The 14,854-nt window shown below is 39.0% G+C and overlaps 1 protein-coding gene across 1 annotated transcript; it reads right to left on the bottom strand.

Moving 5' to 3' along the window:
- Positions 1–3,595: 3,595 nt before the first annotated feature.
- HRG_04432 (pyridine nucleotide-disulfide oxidoreductase family protein) lies at positions 3,596–6,236 on the bottom strand (the record flags this gene model as incomplete). The annotated part of the gene is made up of 5 exons (XM_044862903.1): positions 3,596–3,765; positions 3,832–4,811; positions 4,869–5,107; positions 5,162–5,661; positions 5,723–6,236. The coding sequence occupies 5 exons, from the start codon at positions 6,234–6,236 to the stop codon at positions 3,596–3,598; spliced, it is 2,403 nt and encodes an 800-aa protein (XP_044721517.1).
- Between the last annotated feature and the right edge of the window lie 8,618 nt (positions 6,237–14,854).

Below are 14,854 nucleotides of genomic sequence, written 5' to 3'. Positions count from 1 at the left end.
GAGGTCTATTATACTTACTTAACTATAAACTTATAAGGGTAGCGGAGATAGAGGTAGGGGCTAAGGAGCCGGGCATTATAAGTAGCGGTAGGGATAGCGTTATTACTTTAAAGGGCAACGTAAGAGCGGCTAGCGTAGTAGAGGCATTAGTAGCGGTAGTAGGCGCGGTAGTAAGGGCGCGGGCGGGAGTAGTAGTAGTAGCAGAGCTATTATTAGCCGCGCTTAGTATAGCGTCGACGAACGACTTTATACGCTTTAAGAAAGAGGAAGTAAGGGAGGGGGAGGTAGATATATTTATTATAGAAGTTAGTATTATAGATTACGGCCTCCTACTCTATAAGGTAGAGAACTTACTAATTAAAGTTATTATTATTATTAAGGCTATTATTACTACTATAGCTATTACTATAAGTATATATTAATAGAGCGGCCTATATAGCTAAGAACGAACTAATACTTTAGGTAAAGTAGAACTTACTTATTACTATTACTATTATAATTAAAGAAAGAAGAGAAGGAAGAGGAAGAAAAAGAGGAAATACCGCTTTATATACCCCTTAGTAAAGGAAGCTACCTAAGGCTAAGGGGATAGGTAACCTAAGGCTTATATAGGTCTAGGCCGGCCGCCGGCTATCTAAGAGCGTATATAATAAGTTACGCCCTTATTTAAACGGCTAGCTAGCTAATAAGTATAAAGCTAAGTTATAGCTACTTAGGCTAATAAGTATAAGGATAATAGGGCTAGTAGGGCTAGTATAATTAACGGGGAAAGGGCTAGGTAGAGCTAGCAGTATAGGCTTAATAGTATAGAAGCTATTAATAGGGCAGCGCCGCGCCGCGCTTAAGGGAGGGTATTATATAAAAGTCTTTAACTATTATAGGTTATAAGCTTAAGCTATAGCCTAAGCTATATAGTTATATATAGAGGGCCGGATCCTATATATATATATATAGGCTAGCTATATATAGAAGAGCTTTATATAGCTTATTAATATTATCTTATAGATAGTACTTATATATATACCTTTACTTACTCTATAATATAACCTAGCCTTAGTCCCTTTAGTAGGCTCTTACTAAGGTATTAAATATAACCGCGATATCCCTACTTTAAAGGCGCCTCGCTACTATAGCGCTTATAGCTTTTAAGGCCGTATTTACCGCCTTTACTATATCCTTTAGTTTATAGCTTAGGATTTTAGGCGGTGCTTTAGTAGGGACTATAATAATCCCGCGTTCGTAGTATAGTAAGACCTATTTTACTATAGCTTTATATTAGGTCGGTTAATATATATAAACCGCCTATTAAGGTTCTAAGGGACCTTTTTTTATTTTTAAGGCTATAGGTAATATAATTAATACTCTAGCTACTATATTTAAAGCTAGGAGGCTATAAGCTACTAATTTTACTTATTAAGGCTATAGCTAACCTTATTAAAGAGTAGTCGGATCGTACGGTTAACTTAACTATAGTTTTCTAGCCCTATAATAAGGCAACGGACTTCTTATAATAGTTTAAGCGTTTTAAGGGTATTATAAATAGCTAGGGTACTAGAATTCTTTCTTTTAATAGCGTTAACGGCGTTAATAGCTATAGTAAGACAAACTAGCTTATAGTCCTAACCTATACTACCCGCCCTTAATATTCTTTTTAGTTAGACCGGCCTACTAAGCTTATATAAGGAACGGTGTTCCTACTATAAATAAAGCAGCTATAATATACTCTCCCGATTATATAAGCCAATAAGTAGTATATTAATTATAGATAAAACTCTATATTATAGAGCAAGAATAGCTCGTTATTTTATATGTTATTATACATTAAACGGGTTACTAGTTATCGTATAGTCGGGAATCGAAGAAATAGAGCTAGCTTAGAATACTAGCTAAGACCTCTTAAGAATACTAGCACGACTAACCTCCTTTAAACACGAATATTAGTAGAACCAAGACACTTCCTAATATACTCGAGGTATCACGGAATTCCTTAGTCTTAGGGCTATACGGCAGCCTAAATCTAGTCCCGAAAGGTTCTTCCGTTAAGCTATAATTGTCTATATAAGATAGTATGTCCGCTAGTAGATAGAGAGAGAATTAAAAAAAAAAGAAAAAACACCTCTTCTATACACTAATATATTACTAATAAATTCTACTGAAAATCCTACCTTATACTCCTTCTTCCCCTCTATTACGTAGTCTTACGTAATTCCTTAATTTCCTAAAATTCCGCTTTTACTTATATACCTTTAGAGCTTAATAATATACTTAGAAGAAGGTAGCTTTACTAATTAACGCTATATTATTAAAAGATAGAATTTTTTAAAGTTAACGTTAGTAAGCAGCCTTAATTAGCGAGAAAACTAAGATATTAAGAGGTTAAAGGATATAGGAAGAGTATACTAATAGAAAAAGAAGATAAATATAATTCTTAAAGTATTTATATATAAAATCGTTAGTCTAATAGCTCCTATAGCTATTAACGATAAAGAGAACGTTCCTTTATAGGTAGCGCCTTATTTAAGGGATAAATACCTACTTAAGCTATTAAATAGTAATAAAATCGCTTATCTAGCCTTTTAAGGAAGTAATAAAGTCCTAATCCTTTAGAAAATTAAGTTTATTAAGGAACTATTACTATTAAAGGTCCTAGCCCTTAAAGATTATAAAGGGGGTTAAGGCCTAGCCTATTATAAAAACGTATTCGACGATTATAGTCTAATAACGCGATCTAAGCCGCTTCTTAATAGCATCCTTCTTCTCTAAGCTCCCTAGTACTAGCCTATTATAGCTAAGGCCCTTAAGGATACCTATTTCGTTTATATTAAAGCGTGATTTTAGTAGGATTACTTATATAACTATACGATCTAACTACTCTTTTATAAGGTTAGCTATAGCTTTAATAAGTAAAATTAATAGCTTATAGCCTCCTAGCTTTAAAAATAATAGCTAGAGTATTAATTATATCGTTTATGGCCTTAAAAATAGAAAAAGGTCCCTTAGGACCTTAATAAGCGGTTTATATAGATTAAATAAGTTATAAAGATAAAGAAATAGCTCGAGGGCACGCTTAAGTCGGCTACCGCCGCTATAGCTAATTAAAACATAGGATTTAAAGCTCTTTATAATAGCTAGTAGCTAGAGTAGCTAGAAATACTAAATTTAATTATCGTAATATTAAATATAGCTTTAATTACGTTTAAAATATACCTGCCTTAGTGCTCCGAAGGGTGCCGGAAGTAAGGGGTGCCGGAAGCTAGGTATGCTAACTTAATATATTAGACATTTAGCTTAGAGATAGCATTAGGCAATTAATAAGAATTCTCTAAAGAATAAGAAGTAAATAAACGAACGCACGGAGTTGTGCAGCTCTTTATATATAAATGAAAGGTCCGTCGCGTGATTATGCAGTAGCGGTTGCCTAGCAGGCAACAGCGGCGTTGCGAGTAACATCGCCACTTTATAAATAATCATCCTAGGCAGGCTTGATATGCGACACAAATTGGCTGGTACAAGTCTGTGGCGCTATTTGCCACAAGTACATATTTTTGGTAGGCCGCGCATTCAGACAAGTAGGCTGTCTGGTCAAGGCCAAGAGTTATGTCTTTGCCCAGTCCTGAACAGTGACGTTGAAAGTTGCAACATTCTTCGTTAAGAACGGTGACAAAAACCAACCGCCTGGATGACTGTACCACGAATTAAGGTTGGCAAGTTTATCGTTCTTGATATTAAGATCTGATTCGGCGCATTGTGCGCGTAGCTTGATATCTGTGTGTCAAAGACCACTAGGTTAGTTTCAATTTCCGTGAAGGCATCTCGTTTTTGTTCTCGTACCTTGAACTTCAAACTTGTCGTTACGCTCGGGCTCCAAAGTCCAGAAGATTCCCTTGGCAGTAAGTTTAATCGTACTAATACCGTTAATGTCGATCGTGTCCGAACCAAATGATGATTGCAAATCCACCGGCGTCCAAGCCTGGAATCCTCTCTCGGGTTTGTCTGCGATATCCAACGTAGCTTGACCAGCCGGACCCTCCAGGACAGCCCCAATATGATCATAGGTTCCAGACCAAAAATCGTCTGATAATGTGATGCCGAACTCGAGTTTCTTGATCTTTTGACAAGGTCCCGGAGGGATATTTTGAGGTACTGCACCTTTCTTAATCTCGCCATTTACGCACTGGGCGCCGTTGAACGCCGAGTTAGCCGCCACTTTCCAAACCTCCTTTATATCGGTCAGCATTGGTGCGGTCCACCAGAGGCGGCAGTCCGAGTTGTGAGAGTTATACTGGGTTGGTACACCGTCGTTGACATGATCCCGGAGGATCCAGTCGGCTGTATTTACACTCGTTCCAAGAGATCGCCGGAAAGCCACGTCAGTGTATCGGTTAAGGGCAGCAACCAGCTTAGGGTCTGTTGTCGATTCTTTTGCGAGCTGTGCGTATTCATACACCTTGTTGTACGATACGATGGGACCACCCCTGGCGCCCCCGGCGCCCCGCATAGGACCTGGCGTAGGACGTCCGCCAAACACAATCGACTTAACACCACCGTAGATAGTTAGACTCTCAGAGAGGAAAGCGCAGCCGGAATTGCAGGTACCGTCATGGACAATGGCAATATTCTCGGGTTTAAAGGGCTGCGCCTGGTGAGCTAGCGATCCATAGCCGGAAATCTCTATGCCCACGCCATACGTCTCATTCTTGGTGATCAGGGGGTTGTTAGGATCCCAGCGATAAAGGGCCGTGTATTCCGTGTTCTTGAAGACGTTGCGGCCGCTAAACTTGTCCTCGAATTTATTAAATGGTTGGTTGTTGCTATCCAGGCCGAAGTGGTAGTCTGTATACCACAGACTTGAATCCCAAGCCGCGCGCTCGTTATGTGTATTCAAGGGGTCAATATCCTTTATCTGATCACTAATAGCGCGGGCTATCGCGTAAGACCCATCAGAGACCTTATTGCGGAAGAAAAAATCTTCTTGTATATCGGGGAACAACTGGCGAAATAAGTCGACAACCAGCCAGATAATGCCTCCAAGATTGGACTGGACGTCAATAAGCAGCTTGTTCCTTCCATCGGAAACGGCCTTTTGAAAGAAGTCCCGACACGCGGTCTGGAACTCGGCAATTTTCGCGGTAGCGAAACTAGCGATAACAATAACAGCAACATCTTGGAGACCATCTTCAGTGAGATAGTAGCCAGATACGACAGCATCAGAGGAAGAGATGATGGGCTTAGGATAAGTAATGATGGCGCCGTCCTTTGCACCGGGTAGGGGACCGATCGGAGGGATGTATGGATGCTTTAGAGCGGGGGGTTCTGGCGCAGGAGCGCAGAACCTCGAGTAAACGGAAGCTCCATCGGTGATGCCGCCCCAGTTACCCAAAACACGGGCCGTGTTCTCCACGGTCAATGTTGTTCCATTGCTGAATTTGAAGCTGGTGGACGGCCCCGGGTAGAGCAAGGCCCCATAGCCATTGCCTTTAAAAAATCCGCTCGAGCCGGTCAAAACATTAGCAGATCGTTGGAGGAACATGGAGTTATAAGCAGCGTCGATATCGCTATACCAGGTACTTTTCGTAGCCACTTCCTCGATAAATGTAGCTGCATCCATGTCATTGATTCGTGTGATAGCAGGAGCCGTCTTGGGGTCTGCCTTGACATCCTCTTAAGGAGTATTAGCCAATGATGGAGTAGGCGGAGCAGATCTAGGTAGGCTGGGGCTTACTATAAAGTTTAATGACTGGCAGGGACTTTCCATCCTCGCTAATCGACACCAGAACGTCGTCACGCGACCACTGAAAAGCCTTGGAAAGTAAATCCGGATAAAATAAAAAATGGCTGTCATGGCCTGGTGCGAAGACGGATTCGAACAAATCTGTTTGGAAGGCGTATTCGCGAGCGTACTTGTCGGTCTGCAACTTGACCTTGATCTCTGCCAGGTTGGCAAACATGTCGTAGCCGGCAAAGGGGTAGCTTGCAGGCGGGTCGGCCTTATAAGCGGCGTCTGACTGCCACTCCAGGTACGGCTGTATCGAGTCGACAAGTGCAATGGCTGCCTCCTTGTCCAGCGGGACTGTGTTGAGGCACTCGTACGCCGTCGCGGCCGGTACCCTCACGGGAACCTTCGGCACTACGTTGGCCTTCTCAGCCCACAAGGCGCTGATGCGGCCGCACGCGTTGTCCGCGGCTCCAGCAGCGGCCAACAAGAGGGGTGCTGTCGCGATGATGAAATTGCGCATTTTGTTTTGTGATCTCGTGTGCTACGAGGCAAGGGTTTGTATCTTGCTTTACCGCTGGGGCTCGACGCGGATATATTTAAATGCTTTTAATTTTGTTCAGAACCCGCCGAAGGATCAAAAACCTTTGAGGTACATCTGACATGCAAGGTCTTTCGGACCGACCTGGAACGGAGCGCCTTGAACGCAACCAGCAAGCGTACCTAAATTGACGGCATTATAGGAGTTTGCGTTAAATTACTAAATGTAACGGGTTTGGGACGACGGGTTCGAAGAAGTATAGTTCGTATTTTTGAGGCGTGCCTGTGCTAGTGGACGTTTTAGGGGGTCGAGATTCGCTTAAATTAGGGCGAGATCGGGGACAGGGTAGCTTGCGCAAGGCGGGGGCACGATATTAGGGGTGCGCTAGAATGCACATAACGACTATAATCGAGTCAAGGTACTTATACGAAGTAGAATGTTTCTGTTGCAAACAGAGGGCAGGACCGACGCCAGGGCTACGCAGCCAATTCACTGCGCAAACCCTGGGCGCAGCCCTAGCCCTCATTTACAGGGGTCAGCCATATAGGCTATAAGACCAGACCCCTTGGCCAAGGGCGGCCTATATATATAGCTTCCTTTTTCTAGTATCTTTATATCTTTAAGAGCTCTTTTCTATAGGTTATAATAGCCCTTTAACGCTTACCTCTATAATAACTTACCCGTGCGAAGATTCGTGCGAAGAATATAGCTATTAAAGCTATCGTGGGTCCTAAAGAATAGGAAGGGAGCGGCGGCCTCGGAATTAAGACTATCGACGCCTACGAATTATACTAAAAACCTGGATTAAGCGGAACGCACTAATAGCATCTATAGCCGTAAGATAAGGGCGAGATACGGGCATAGATAAGCTTAAGGGCTAAGAAAATTATAATTTATAGGCTATAGAATTAATTATAGCCCTAGGAGTAGACTGTTTTAAGGGCTATATAGATAAGACTATAGCCTAGCCGGCCGTTAGTACCCCCCCTTATAACTAATAGGATATAAACGATAGAGTCGCGAAGTATAGTATTATCGCTAGCCTAGCCTTAGAAATAAGGGACCTTATCGTTAAGAAGAGCTAGTATAATAATATAACGGTTAAAGAGACTATAGATATAATAAAGGAGTTATTAATAAAGGTCCCTAAGGTTATATTTTACTTTATATTTATAGAGCTTATTAGTATTAACGCGAGGAAGTTTATAGATATAAGGGAATTTATAAAGAAGCTATATTAGTACTAGGATTAGCTTATTATAGTAGAAAATAATATACTAAAGAGAGTCTTTATAGTCTCTACCCTTTAAAGCATTTAAAAGCATCGCCTTAACTAGTATAATAACTAGGCCTACGATAAATAACTTAGTAGTAGGATCTCTAAAAACGAGCTTTATAAGTAGCTTATAAGGAGGGTAAGAGCTAAGAAGTTAGAGTTACTAGCTAATACCGCCTTTAGTAAGAGCGGTAATAATAATAAGAGCTTAGGTAATAGCGACTCTATAAGGAATAATAATTCTATAAGTAGTAGGATAGGAAGCCGACCTTAAGGGCGTATTAATAACTTAGTAAACCCTATTATACTTAAATACGGTTATAAAGTTAAGGTAGGAGGCCCTATTTATAATAAAGCGGACTATTAAACTAAGTATCCTAAGAAGGCCCTTAATTTCTAGAGAGACTAGAAAACTTAATATACTACTAAAAAGGTAGGTAACATAGATATTATAACCGCTAGCAGCGAATTTAACAGCTGCTTAATAAGTAGTATACTTATAGGCTATATACTAATTCGTAATAAAGCTATTATAGACTTTAGCTATACTATATACTACTTTAATAATTTAAAGTAGTTTACTAATATTAAAGCTATTAACCCTTTTTTAATAATAGCCTTTAATAGTAGCCCTCTTTAAGTAAAAGTAGTAAGCATAGTTAAAATTAATATTAGTAGCATTATATTAAAGCTATTAAACGTAAACTACGCTCTAGTATCGCTAGCTAACCTTATTAGTAACTATTGCCTTAGAGAGAAGGGAATTAAGCTTAATAATATTAATAAAAACTAGTCTATATTCCCTTAGGTAGTAAGGTATATAATATCGCTTAAAAAAGGTATATTATAACTATTTAGAATATATAGCTAGGAGGCAAGTGCGAAATACTTAGCCTTATAGCCTTACCGTGCTAAGAGAGGCGGAAATTAAACTATATAATAATATATTGCCGTTTAAGCTACGCCGGCCTAGAGAGAGTCCTTAAAGCATACGAAAAAGTAAGTATTAAGGTTAGTAAGGAAGAGGCTATAGGATTTAACTATAAAGCGTGCTACTTAGGTAAGGCGGACGCCTTAATTAGCTATAGTTTAAGCGTTATAGCCTAGGGGTTCCTTTTATAAATATATTAGGACTTCCTTTAATATAAGCTAATTAGCTATAGGGGAATAAGATACTACTTATATAGTATTAACGCCTTTATAAGATTCTATTAAGTATTATTCTTACTTATAAGAGATATAGTATTTAATATATTAATAGGTTAAAAGTTATAGGTCGAGAATAGCGTTAGCGGCGTACTTATATAAGTAATAGCCTTCGATAATACTATAGAATTTTATATTAAGAGGATAAAGGCTTAGTCTAAAAAGGATTACTTTATATTACGCTATAAGGCCCCTTATATACTATAATAAAATAGTAAGGCTAAAAGATCTAGCTATATACTTATTAAGTCTACTAAGGTAATATATATTAAGGTAGGGCTCCTAGAGATACTATAGCCTTAATATATAGAAACTACTATATATATAGCTAACCTTCTTCCTATATATAGTAATACTTTAAGGGAGGCGCCTTTAAAATCCTTATTTAAAGAAATTAAGGTCCTATATAAATATAGTCTTAAATATATCTAGACTTAAGGTTATACTATATATATAACTAAGCTATAGAAGACCTTAGTATAGGCAGCGAAAATAAACCTTAGGGTATAAAAAGGTAGACTTATAGGTCTTAAGGGGCTCTATAGCTATATCTATATAGTATAGCTCTCTAAATAAAAGAAAATTATACTAGCTAAGGATATATATTTTTATAAGGCTATTAGAAAGGCCTTACTCTTTAAGGAAGAAAACTATAATATTATAATCTTTAAAGAAAAAGATAAAAAGGAAGCTAGTACCGTTAAGGACGTAATACCCTACTATAGGGGTTAATAGGATTAAGAGGATTACTAAGATAAATAAGAATATTAAGATCCTTAAGATAATAATAACTTAAAGGGCGACGACTAAGATAAATACTATATTATATTTAAAGAGCGTAAGGAGCTATAGACCTTAGAGCGGTAATAGCTACTACTAACTCCCTAGGATACCTTAGTAGTATTAAGGGTAGTAGAATTAAGTAATAATAATATAGATATCTTAATACTTAATATACTAACCTAGGGGCTAGAGGTCTACCTAGGAGCTTTTATAGAGACCTTAAGGTAGGAGGGATAATTAGTTCTATATACGCTTAATTTTAATAGGAAGAGAACCTAGGATTCCCCGCCTAAGGCGCTACGTGTAAATAAGGTATACCGACTAAATAACTAACTAACCCGCCGGTAGATAGCCTAAGCAGCTATAGTTAAAGGAGGGTTAGCTAGTATACTATTAAAGGCGCCCTCTATAGAATTAGTTATTAAGGACTATAACTAGTAGTATTAGCTATTATATCTAGGAGCGTTAATAGCTCTTAGGGCATTTTATTATAAAAAGTATTAATTTAATAACCCTTATAAGTAATTAATACTCTTTATATTTAGTACGATAAAAGCTATAGCTATAAGTACGCTACTTATATTAAAATAGGCCTTAAAAAGAAGGGACTATAAGACTTATTAGCTGCCTATAATATAGTAGGAAATAAATAAGCTATACTAAAAAGAGGCTTATACCTTAGTCTAAAGGCCCCTAGGTATATATATATTTACCGGGAAATAGGTCTATCTTAAGAAGCCGATTTTAAGTAAGGAGCCCCTTACTAAAGCTTATTAAGTAGTTTAAGGAGATTAGGACCTAAAAGATAAGCCTACTAAAGAGCTCTATATAGCTATAGCTTACTAAGCCTTATTATAAGGAACGGTGTTCCTACTATAAATAAAGTAGCTATAATATACTCTCCCGATTATATAAGCTAATAAGTAGTATATTAATTATAGATAAAATCTTATCTTATAGAGCAAGAATCGCTTGTTATTTTATATGTTATTATGCATTAAACGGGTTGCCGGTTATCGTACAATCGGGAATCGAAGGAACAGAGCTAGCTTAGAATGCTAGCTAAGACCTCTTAAGAACACTAGCACGACTAACCTCCTTTAAACACGAATATTAGTGGAACTAAGACACTTCTAGATTCACTCGAGGTATCACGGAATTCCCTAGTCTCAGGGCTATACGGCAGCCTAAATCTGGTCCCGAAAGGTTCTTCCGTTTAGCTATAATTGTCTATATAAGACAGCATGTCCGCTAGTAGATAGATAAAAAAACTTAAAACTTTAACACCTCTTCTATACACTAATACATTACTAATAAATTCTATTAAAAATCCTACCTTATACTCCTTCTTCCCCTCTATTACGTAGTCTTACGTAATTACTTAATTTCCTAAAATTCCGCTTTTACTTATATACCTTAAGACTTATTAAAGCTATTTATAATAATTATCGCGGTCTAAGACCTTAAGTAAGAATAATTTAATATTATATATATATATATATATATAGAAGTATAAGAGGAAGTCTTTATTATATAACCTAATAGACTTAATAATAGTATAGGCTAACCCTCGTAGTATAGTAGTTATATACCTAAGAAGCCTACTAGCTATAACGCTAAAGTCGGTTTAAATCTAGCTAGAGGCACGATTAAATTTTAGTTAGACTAGTAAACTACGCTAACCTACTTATTAATTAGCTAATTAGCGCTTCTAAAAGCGCTTATAAATATACTAGCAGTCTAGCCCCGCTATATATAGGCCGGCCTAGACCTCGCCTACCTAGACCTAGCAACGAATTTATTAGGACCTCCCCTTAACCCCGGTCCGGGCCCCCTAACCGGGAAAATAAAAACCTAGGGCCGATACTAGTAACTTAATAAGTACGGCGCAAAGCCGGTGCGATAACCTAACTACCGGCCTAGCTAAAGGCCGGCATTAATAAAAAATAGCCCGCTAAGCCTTATAGTAGAAAAATAAAGTAGAGCCTAGGAAGATATCGTTATATAATAAGGTCGGAGATAATTATATAATTAACTATTAACTATTAACTAAAAAACGCTCGTACTACCGATTAACGCTATATACCCCGCGTACGTAAAAGAGTTACTTTCTAAGGTTACTTTATAGTAGGGTTAATACGATTCCGACTAACTATAACAATACCTAAGATAGCCGGTATAAGATTCCTATATATTATAACCGCGACCTAGTATAAGGGCGGACTAGCTATAAAAGAGGGGAGGGTTTTCCTCTAGGCACTTTAGTTTTTCCCTCTTATTTAACGTCGAAGTTCTAGATACCTTTAAATAAGTTACTAGTATAATCTTAATAATAATAATAGTATAAGCTAGGTCTATAAGCTTAATAAAGCCTTATATAGCTATAGGAGCTTATATAAGTAGTAGTATAACTATATAAGTATAGATCTTAAGAAATATAGCTTTAAGTACTTTAAGATAAATAGGTACCTCCTTTACTATAAGGAGAGCGATATACTTATTATTGTTTATATAGACGACTTTATTATAGCGGCGCTAATAAAGGTAGCTATTAAAGCGACTACTAATATCCTAGACTAGCTATATAAGACTAAGTAGCTTAGAGAGCCTTATAAATTTCTAGGCATTTAATTTAAATAAAATAAAGGTATAAGGATAATTCTTATATATTAAGTAAGGTATACTAAGAAGATCCTTAAGAAATTTAGTTAAGAGGTTACTAGCGCTATAAGAACGCTATAGATAGTAAGACTTAAAGTCCTATATAACTAAAAGAGCTAGGAGGCTATAATAAGCACTAAAGAGTAGCTTTATTAGACTAGTAGCCTAAATTACTTATTAATAGGCACCCGGCTAGATATTATATATACTACGAATAAGCTATTAAAAGCAAATAGTAACCTTATAAAGGACCACGCCGTAATTATAAAGAATCTAATACGCTACTTAAGAGGCACGATCTATAAGGGCGTTATAATAAGCGGTAAATACCCCGTTAATAACCTTAAGCTCTATATATATACGTAGATGCTTTATTTACTAATAATTAAAGTACCTATTACTTAATAACTAGCTACGTAGTATTTCTAGCTAATAGCCCGATCGTCTAGAAAAGTAAGAGGCAGACTATTATAGCGGCCTTATCTATAAAAGCGGAATTTATTAACCTTACGCCTATAAGTATAGCTACGATATAGTAATAATAGCTATTACTAGAGCTAGGACTACCTTAACTAACGCTAATAGTAGTCTTTATAGATAGCTAAAATATTAGACTTATAGTCCTTAATAAGAATAACCTAGCTAAGACCTAATATACTAATATCCGCTATAAATAGATTATCTACTATACTAAGGAGGGCTTCTTCTAGCTTATATAAATATAAACGAATAATATAACTATAGATAGCCTTATAAAGAGCCTTTTAAAGGAAAAACACGACTAATTTATAAGGCAACTAGGTATATATAACTCGATAAAATAACACGGCTATAGCCGTAAGTATCGTGCGAAGAGCATAACGGAGACCGAAAAGAGGCAATATAATCAGCCGGGACGGAAAACACTAAGGCGAGAGATATATAATAGGGCATATTGCCGCATCGTGAGCCTTAGGCCTTATGCCTCAAGAGTGGCTAAGGGGAGGTATTGCAAATAGAGGGCAGGACCGACGCTAGGGGTGCGCAGCTAATCCACTGCGTAAACCCTGGGCGCAGCCCTAGCCCTCATTTGCAGGGGTTAGCCACATAGGCTATAAGACCAGACCCCTTAGCTAAGGGCGGCCCACACACATAGCTTCCTTTTTATAGCATCCTTATATCTTTGAGAGCTCTTTTCCACAGTTTCTGCTACCTTAATTATGGCGAATTAATTATGCGGTTACTCGTGCCCGCCCCCACTTTAAGGGGATTCGCTTTGGCTCACCCACTAAAGTGGGTGCAGGACACCCAAATGAACAGATCACCCGAATGAATAGAATTCTTTATTTTCGACTTTGCATCCCTGCAACGACCACAATTGCAATGGATATCTCGAGTTTGCCCATCGAGGGGCGTTTGAAGGCCGCGCTAGAACACCTGGAGCGTTGTCCTGCCTTGAAAATAGCCAAAGTGGCCCGAGATTTCGACGTTCCGCGACTGCGCCTCCTTCGTCGCCTGGAAGGTCGTGGACCTAAGAATGGGAATCCTGAATTCCACATAAAGCTTTCCAAAGCCGAAGAGACGGCATTGTGTAGGTATATTGATCGGCTAGACAAGATAAACTTAGCTGTGCGGAGAGAGTTTATTCAGGACACGGCCAATTGCATCTTGAAGGCGCGCTCTTCCAAGAGTGACCGAAGCCCACCTCAAGTCCAGTGTGGCTAACAAACCGACCGTCTGACAGACCGTCTGAAGGTGGTCTGACAAGTTGCAGACCGACCGACCGGCGATGGATCGTCAGACCGACCGCCCGAAAGCCTCAGACGGTCTGGGTCTGATCAGACGGTCTGACCCACCCGTAATATGGGCCCATTACTATGGAGTCAACTGATTTTTTGTTCTGCCACCTCAAGCAGCCGCAATTTCGTTTTCGTGTGATGGCCATGCGCTTTTTGGCTTCCTGCGGTTATGGCTTCTAGCAGGGGCGGCGGCAGTCCCGCGCTGTCTATCCCATCTGCTCCTTTCCTCACCGGAGAGAACCCAGCCGCCACTCCAGCCACCTCAGAAGTAACAGTTAATGAGCTGGATACGTCAAGTTGTGACTTCGCAATCGACTGGGATAACATTTGAGTACTGCTATTCGCATAACCCAAAATATCTATTAGCACAACCTTTCCCCTTAGCGCCCGTAGTAAAGGTCTAGTGCGGAGCCAGGCCCCGCCACATAATTTATAATATAGGGGGTACAGATTAGTTATATCCACAACAGCTTCCGCTAAATCCACAACAGAAAGTGGAGCGGATCGTGGCTTAGCTCCGATACCGCAATTTTGCGAGGGCCCATTTTCTGTCGAGAAGAAGGTCTGAACGAGTTGACGTCTCTAGGTCTCTCTAGGTAATACAGCTTGAAACCAGGTAAGAAGGGAAGTCTGCAGACTGTTCTTTCTTTTTCCTGGACCACTGAGGGGTCCGGAGGATCTCCTATTCGAACGGGGACCCTTTGAGGAGTCCGGCATAGCTATTACTGGCTCGGGGACCTCGAGAGACTGAACTATCGATCTCATGGCTAGAAGAGCTATTTGATCGGGGAGATGGAGTTGATGTTGCTGACGTAGATGACTTACGTGGCCTTCAGCAAGTGGCAAGAAGTGCCCTCTTCCTGATAGAATGTATACTATACGTGAAAACGGGATAT

Source organism: Hirsutella rhossiliensis, assembly GCF_020360975.1.
Source record: "Hirsutella rhossiliensis strain HR02 chromosome Unknown scaffold00004, whole genome shotgun sequence".
Classification (NCBI taxonomy): domain Eukaryota; kingdom Fungi; phylum Ascomycota; class Sordariomycetes; order Hypocreales; family Ophiocordycipitaceae; genus Hirsutella; species Hirsutella rhossiliensis.
Note: the sequence above shows the minus strand (reverse complement) of the source record. Positions and strands in the feature narration are given on the sequence as shown.